This window comes from Drosophila nasuta, chromosome 2R (genome assembly GCF_023558535.2).
Source record: "Drosophila nasuta strain 15112-1781.00 chromosome 2R, ASM2355853v1, whole genome shotgun sequence".
In the NCBI taxonomy this organism is placed as follows: domain Eukaryota; kingdom Metazoa; phylum Arthropoda; class Insecta; order Diptera; family Drosophilidae; genus Drosophila; species Drosophila nasuta.
In genome coordinates, this window is record NC_083456.1 from 6399981 (window position 1) to 6408020 (window position 8040).

General features: G+C 36.0%; 3 protein-coding genes across 3 annotated transcripts; all 3 read right to left on the bottom strand.

Moving 5' to 3' along the window:
- Positions 1–861: 861 nt before the first annotated feature.
- On the bottom strand, positions 862–1893 carry LOC132786295 (elongation of very long chain fatty acids protein F-like). Its single transcript, XM_060792788.1, has 2 exons — positions 1590–1893; positions 862–1533 (listed from the first exon to the last, which is right to left on the bottom strand). The coding sequence occupies exons 1-2, from the start codon at positions 1797–1799 to the stop codon at positions 979–981; spliced, it is 765 nt and encodes a 254-aa protein (XP_060648771.1). The 5' UTR covers positions 1800–1893; the 3' UTR covers positions 862–978.
- Positions 1894–2853: 960 nt separating this feature from the next.
- Positions 2854–3910, bottom strand: LOC132785946 (elongation of very long chain fatty acids protein F-like). Its single transcript, XM_060792280.1, has 2 exons — positions 3644–3910; positions 2854–3580 (listed from the first exon to the last, which is right to left on the bottom strand). Exons 1-2 carry the CDS (start codon positions 3851–3853, stop codon positions 3008–3010), a joined length of 783 nt encoding a protein of 260 aa, XP_060648263.1. The 5' UTR covers positions 3854–3910; the 3' UTR covers positions 2854–3007.
- A 2501-nt stretch (positions 3911–6411) lies between these two features.
- Positions 6412–7504, bottom strand: LOC132785624 (elongation of very long chain fatty acids protein F-like). Its single transcript, XM_060791806.1, has 2 exons — positions 7201–7504; positions 6412–7132 (listed from the first exon to the last, which is right to left on the bottom strand). Exons 1-2 carry the CDS (start codon positions 7408–7410, stop codon positions 6578–6580), a joined length of 765 nt encoding a protein of 254 aa, XP_060647789.1. The 5' UTR covers positions 7411–7504; the 3' UTR covers positions 6412–6577.
- Positions 7505–8040: the final 536 nt, after the last annotated feature.

Sequence of the window (8040 nt, forward strand, 5' to 3'; positions counted from 1 at the left end):
CCTTCCCCTTGCGCTTGTACAACAGATCCTCGGCCACCTTGTTGATCTGAATGATTACGGACCGATCACTCGTTGGAATGGCCGGGTTCTGCTTCTTAAGCAGCTGAAGAGCTCGCTCGCCATGCACGACTATAGGAAACAGAACCTTTGCCTTCGGCATGGACGGATGTTGACCCCCCATAAGGCGTCCAGTTTGGGTACGGTCGCTTTCAGCTTTCAGCCAAGCAACGTTGGGTAGTCGTTGCATGTCGGAATCTTGACCCAATTCATCTAGCCCGCACCTTCAAAGATCGGCATTAGGTTGTCTGGGGCGTTCTCCATCCTGACAACCAGTGTGTCTACCAGCTTACTGTGTGTCAACCGCCACCGCTCTGCCCACATTTTTCCGTTAGGGTCCCCTCTGTCGATGAGAGCAAAGGCGAGATTTCGCTTGGCAGTATCAGCCACCGTTGCTCTGTGCCGTTGTCTTTTTGCTGTCTGTTCTGTTGTTGTTGGTGGACCCATGTGCTCGCTGTCTCTAGTAGGTGACTGCATCTTAGTGCCATTTGGAATGGCACGCATTTAACGCCTTGTCTTTGGTAGACAGGTTAGCCAACAACTGAGCCTCACCTTAATGCGGGCCGCAGACTTATTTTCTCTATATTCTCTAAAATTGTTGGGCTGACATAACATTTTCCCATAGAATTTTCAGTCTGACCGCTAGAAACCTCATACCATGGATTCTGTTTCTGATAAAGAGCAGAGCCCTCAGCTAGGATCGGCAGTACCTGAAATGTCTGCTACCCGATGAGGGTTCAGTCGAGGGATTTTGCGAGCAAAATATCCCATATGAATTGTTATACTTTAATATTTTTTCGGTATATTTAGTTGGTACATTTTAACGATAATACCGCTTTTGCACTGGCTTTTATTGAAATTGTCAGTCGAGCGCAATCGACTGTAGCTTTCTAACTTATTTAGATTAATTTGTCAATTAACCTATGTACTTTTTTTCTTGAAATAGGATTTTATATAAAAGTTGGTGAACATAACTAACATAAGGCCTGACATAAACAATACTATAAAGATCAGTGGAAAGGGAACCTCACAATCTTTTTGCATAAGCGTCCATACACTGTGACTAAACATTAAGATGAACTGAACCATTTGCAAAATGGTAACGTATTGTTTCCACCATATGCTTTGCTTAATATTCGGATTCTGAGACGAGAGATAATAGTAGATATACATCACTGTGTGTGTAAAGCAGTTTAGAGTTCCCGTTAAAAAGAGGTGTCCTCCGAATCCATATAATCTAATGAAGAAGTGGCAGGCAGTAGGCATATAGACATGATGAATTAGATGCAGTAAGGTAATCTGTTTATAGCTCTTCCGTAGCACAAAGAAGACCGTGTCCAGCAAATCAAGGATTTTGTTGAGAAAGTACAAGTAGAGAATCATCCGCTCAGTGTTCTTCAATTCGTGATCAATTGGCAACATCACAATGCAGCTTAAATTTGGATAGGCTTTACTCAAAAATATGAGGTGTGAAAACTATGCAACGAATAAGTCAAATTAAATTCATGGTTGAAATGTATTCTATTACTTACCCACAACAGCAGAATAGTATTAAATATAATTTGAAATATATTGTATACTTTAAGGATACCGCGCAGCTTAAAGGGTTCCCGATCTGCCATAAGCATTGGTCCGAGTTTCAGAACAAAGACTAAATACACGATTATAGTAGTGGCATTGGGCCAAAAAGGGCCAGTGAATGGCCAATGCACAGGATCGGCTATAGGAAATAATTCAAACATTTCAAATATTAATTTAGAATAAGCTCTTAATAATCCTCGTTGCACCTCGTCTAGCTTGTCTTTAAATTTTAAAATGTATTATTTACTAAGAAAAGAATTGTCAGACTGAGAAGACTTAGAGACTTTTCATTTGTTTATATTAACGATCTGACCTCATCTAATTACTGCAGTTAATGTGCATGAATAGCTAATTATTTAGTTTGCAATTTAAAAATTTAATTACTATTCTGAGATAGGCATAGATTTTATATTTGCTTTTTACTTGCTTGAAATACCCTCTAAAAAACAAACTTCACACAGAAAAATTACTTTCTAACAAGAAGAATTCAAAGAAACGGAAGGATCCCAAAAATATTGAAATGAGATCTGAGAGGCCCGATTCGCACTACCCAAATGCAAAACATTGCATACCAACAATACTACAAAAATACTAAAAATATACCACATGGTATATTTGGTATATCGATTCAAAATATTCCATAGACGGTACAATATACCAGATTGTCAGCCTAAGCAACTAAGATCCCTAGTAAGTAGGCGTTTTTGCCCATACAAAAGTATTTCTTTAATAATTTCGACAATTTTTATCTGATCTTAACCAAATTTTCAGAAATCATAATTACTATAGTTATTATTGTATGTACCAAAATTATATACTCTAGCTTTAAAATTACGCTTGTTATTCGATTTTTGTTGATTTGCGGGCCGGAAGTGGGCGTGGCAAAAATAAACAAACAAACATAACAAACATATCAAATGCTCTCGAAAAATTATAGCTCTATCTCTTATGGTGTCTGAGATCTAGGTGTTCATACAGACAGACAGACAGACAGACAGACAGACAGACAGACAGACAGACAGACAGACAGACAGACAGACAGACAGACATGGCTAGATCGTCTCGGCTGTTGACGCTGATCAAGAATATACTTATAGAGTCGGAGGTGCCTCCTTCTACTTGTTACATACATTGCCTGGCACAAAGTTATAATACCCTTCTACCCTACGGGTATCGGGTATAATAATGATAAAAATGCATAAAAATGCTGTCAGGTCTTATTTACTTTGGTTGACAATCTGATATATTTTGTAGTCTATGATATCATGGTAATATACAGCCGCCTTCAATATATTTTACAGAATTCGATAAATTATTCGGTATATTTTAAGACTTATTCCATAATGTATTGCACTCGATCTTAGCTTTCTTACATCTTTCGATTAGTAGTAGTAGTATTTTTCTTTAAATAGGATTTTATATAAAAGTTGGTGAACATCACTAACATAAGGCCTGCTATAAAAAACACAATAAATATCAGTGGATAGGGCATCTCACACTCTTTTTGCATAAGCGTCCATAAGCTGTGAATAAACATCAAGATGAACTGAACCATTTGCATAATGGTCACGTATTGCTTCCACCATATGCTTTGCTTAATATTCGGATTCTGAGATGACAGATAATAGTAGATATACATCACTGTATGCGTAATAGAGTTGAAAGTTCCTGTTAAAACTAAGTGACCTCCGAATCCATATAATCGAAGGAAGAAGTAACAGCCTGATGGCATATAGACATGATGAATAAGATGAAGTAAGGTAATCTGTTTATAACTCTTCCGCAGCACAAAGAAGATCGTGTCCAGCAAATCGACGATTTTGTTCAGAAGGTATAAGTAATTAATTATGCGGTCGACGTTCTTCATTTCGTGATCGAGAGGCAATATCATAATGCAGCTTAAGTCGGGATAAGCCTTACTCCAGAGTAAGAGATATAAGCCCTATGCAAAGAATAAGTCGAAATATGATATCGTTTTCAATATGTTATTCATTATATTACTTACGCATAACACCAGAATAATATTATATATAATTTGAAACAAATTATACACTTTAAGGACACCGCGCAGCTTAAAGGGTTCTCGATTTGCCATAAGCATTGGTCCGAGTTTCAGCACAAAAATTAAATACGCGGTTATAGTTGTGCCAAGCGGCCAAAATACGCCAGCGAAGGGCCATGGTACAGGATCGGCTATAGGAAATATTTCAAACATTTCTAATCTTTATTTGTAGAGTGCTGAATAAGATCGAAAATCCATGTTGCACTTCGTCTGCCGTTCAAATTTAAAATGTATTATTTGTCAGACTGAAGAAGACTTTTCAACTAACCCAACGCGTCTGACCCCGTCTAATTATCGAAGTTAATGTGCATGAACAGCTTGTTATTTAGTTTGCTATTTCAAATTTTTATTACTCGGTCAAAGTTTAATTTTATCTTGTACGTACTTACAATACCCTTTAAATAATAGAACTTGTTACTCAGGCTCAGACTCGGAAAGGATAGTAGCTAAAACGGCGGTAGATACTAAAACCTCTGATGTCGCTAATATGGATGCATTAATTGCAAAAGCCAACAGCAACCTGAAATGTAGAGGTGAAATATCTTGAAGTGATGTTACCCACGGCGCTCTTGATTATGGTAGCAGAAGCTCAGATAGTCCCGGACATTCGCAGAGGACTCGTTGCATTTCCAACTTTGTTAGTAATGCGCTGCTAGACAGACAGTGGGTCGTTGAAATGAAAAGCATTAGGCTTTAAGGATGCATAAGAAATGTGGTTGGATTAGTGAACATATCGATGTTGTTACCGACCCAGTTCACTTCAATTTCTTTGTCGACTGATTTGAGGAATACAAAAATATTATGAGAATTTGTAATTTATACAAGGATATTTAAGGATATTCCATTACGGGAGACATGGTGAGTACATATGCAAAATCCATGGGGTTATCGCAAATTTGCCGGATTGTCAGATAAGTTGGGATAAGTGGCTCACACTTTCTAAGCCAAAATCGGTCTTAACCTCCCTGAGCTCTGGGTATGCCAGACTTTGTCAGTAGGTAGACGCCCCACCTTTCTAAATCAGACCTCGACCGTCTTGTAGATCTTTTGATGCCTGTCATTATCTGGCAAGGGGTCATTGGCATTGCCGGGTTCTATTACTTAAGGAGTTGAAGTAGTCATGTAGGATGGCTTCCATCCTGCCTGTCTATTTTGCCGTTGTCCATTTACTGTTCATTTGCAGTTGGTGCACTTGCAGCCGGTTTGTATTTGTTACAGTAGTATTAGGTCTGATTGCTGGTGACCCTGTTTGGCAGCAGGCACATACCGACTTTGGTGTAGTATAATAATAAATTGCTAACACTATGGCTTTTGAAAACCTAGTCACCCGACACGTTCGAGGAGGGTTCAGTCAATGATTTTAGCCAACCTTCGTTTATTAGCTATGGGTAAAATGGTATTATAACTTTGTGGTAACCGAAAATGTATGTAACTAGCAGAAATATTCGTATCCAACCCTAATTGAAAATTTTTGCAGCGCCCGGTTCTGCCACCGCATATTTTAATGATAGATTGACGATTTGGCACATACAATAATAACTATAGTCACGGTTGCCACTTCAAAAATTTTTAATGAGCCAATAAAGATTAAGGTATCTCACAGTCGAGTACACTCGACTGTAGCTTTCTTACTTGTTTTTGTTTTTTAACTGTTAAGAAAGTTATATAAAAACATAAACAAAAATATAACAAAACATGTTTCTGCAATGCATTTTTCAGCTTAACAGTTGGGGCTTTCTTGGTAATTTAAGTGAGACATATCATGAGTATCTTATCTTATCCTTGCTTAGCATTATGCTGCTAATTGCAAAAAATTTTCGCTGTGTAGGAGTGATAATAAGTTGTGTACAAACTTAATGAGATCTTTGAACACACTTTTATTGTTATCCCAAAATAAAACTATATCAATTTAATGTATCGTTTAATAATTTCAGCATTTTCCACAAATTTATTATTTTGTCATCCTCTGATTCGCAGAGGAATTCAAAATTTTCGTTGAACAGTGGAATAATATTTCACTCCTTAGCGGAAATAACTTTGGCAGTAGTTATTAAAACCAAATTTTTATGTCCTTTTTTGGAATATCAAATCGTTGTGTTATTTGGTCAATAAGTTTCAAATAAAATTGTCCCATTATTACTTTAAAGCTGTTAGATTATTCTTTAATTAAACCAGAGGCAGAGATGCATTGTTGTGCACTAAACCCTATGAATATTTCTTCAACAGGCAAAAAATATATTTCTAGATCACAAATATTTAATTCTTCTAAATTCATATTTTTAACGTAGTCCTGATTTACAATGTTGCTTAAACTTAGCTTCATGCTGATGATTTTTGAAATGTAGCTTAAAAATAATAAGTAAATTTTAATCTCAGGCTTGGCCATGAATTGAGCCATCTCTTTTGGCTTAATGTTATTAACTTTCAAGACCTGGGACAAAAAAAAAGAGTTGAAGAGCATCCCATTGCTTCAGAATTCGCGAAATAACATTCTCTAAAAATAACCAACGTGTCAAGGCTACTCCTAAAATTTATGGGGCTTTATATTACAATCTTCTTGAAATTCTTTTAATTCCGATGTTCTTTTTGGACTAAACAAAAAATATTTATATATTTTACGACACAGCATTTTCAATTCGTAAAAATGAATTTGGTAAGAATATTTTTTACTCTATGGTATATCTAGAGTGTATGTGAAGTATATAGAAAATATTGATTGATACTTTTGTGTTTTTCGATTTTTTTATTGTCTACATTTTAAAGATAATACCGCTTTTGCATTGGTATCATTTTATTGAAATTGAGTAGGGGGTATCTCTCAGTCGAGCATAACAGATTGTAGCTTTTTAACTTGCTTAGATTATTTAGTCAATTAACCTAAGTAGTTTTTTTCTTAAAATAGGATTTTATATAAAAATTGGTGAACATAACTAACATAAGGCCTGACATAGACAACACTATAAAGATCAATGGATAGGGAACCTCACAGTCTTTTTGCATAAGCGTCCAAATACTGTGACTAAACGTCAAGATGAACTGAACCATTTGCAGAATGGTAACGTATTGTTTCCACCATATACTTTGCTTAATATTCGGATTCTGAGATGAAAGATAATAGTAGATATACATCACTGTATGTGTAAGGGAGTTGATAGTTCCCGAAAAAAAGAGGTGTCCTCCGAATCCATATAATCTAATGAAGAAGTGACAGCAAGTTGTCATTACAACATGATGAATTAGATGCAGTAAGGTAATCTGTTTATAGCTCTTCCGTAGCACAAAGAAGACCGTGTCCAGCAAATCAAGGTATTTGTTGAGAAAGTACAAATACAGAATCATGCGTTCAGTCTTCTTCAGTTCATGATTAATTGGCAACATCACCATACAGCTTAAATTTGGATAGGCTTTACTCCAAAATATGAGGTGTGAAAACTAAGTGAAAAATAAATCAAATTACATTCACATTTTTAATTATATTTTTTTTTTTTGCTATAACTTACCAACACGAACAGAATAGTATTAAATATAATTTGAAATATATTGTACACTTTAAGGACACCGCGCAGCTTAAAGGGTTCCCGATTTGTCATAAGCATCGGTCCGAGTTTCAGAACAAAGACTAAATATACGATTATAGTTGTGGCATTGTGCCAAAAAGGGCCTGTGAATGGCCATGGCACAGGATCGGCTATAGGAAATAATTCAAACATTTCAAATATTAATTTAGAATAAGCTCTTAATAATCCTCGTTCCACCTAGTCGAGCTTATCTTTAAATTTTAACGTGTATTATTTGCTAAGAAAATAGTTGTCAGACTGAGAAGACTGAGAAACTTTTCACTTGTTTATATTAATTGCTAACTAGCCCCAAGGACCTGACCTCATCCAATTACCGCAGTTAATGTGCATGAACAGCAAATTATTTAGTTTGCAATTTCAAAATTTCATTACTTTTCTGAGATAGGCATAGATTTTATGTTGTACGCGCTTACAATACCTTATAAGTAACAGAATTTGTTACTAAAAATAGTCTTTTATTTTAAAAGAACAACATTCGAAACCTGCAACTTTTTAGATAGATGGATAGACGACGTAGAATGAAATATTGTTAAAGTGGTTGCTGTCAAACTCATTTTCCATGCGGCACCGGGTTTTGCCAGTTTTGTACACGGAATGAATTGCTAATTAGCAGAGGGGGAGGGAGGTACGAAGAGAAAGAAGAAAAGCATAAAAATGCCTAATCATCATTTTTGCATAATAATTTTTTGGAAAAGATTGTTTCATGGCTACGCTTCCTGCGACCACAATAGATGGGCTTTCAACCCTAAAAAAAACTTTCAA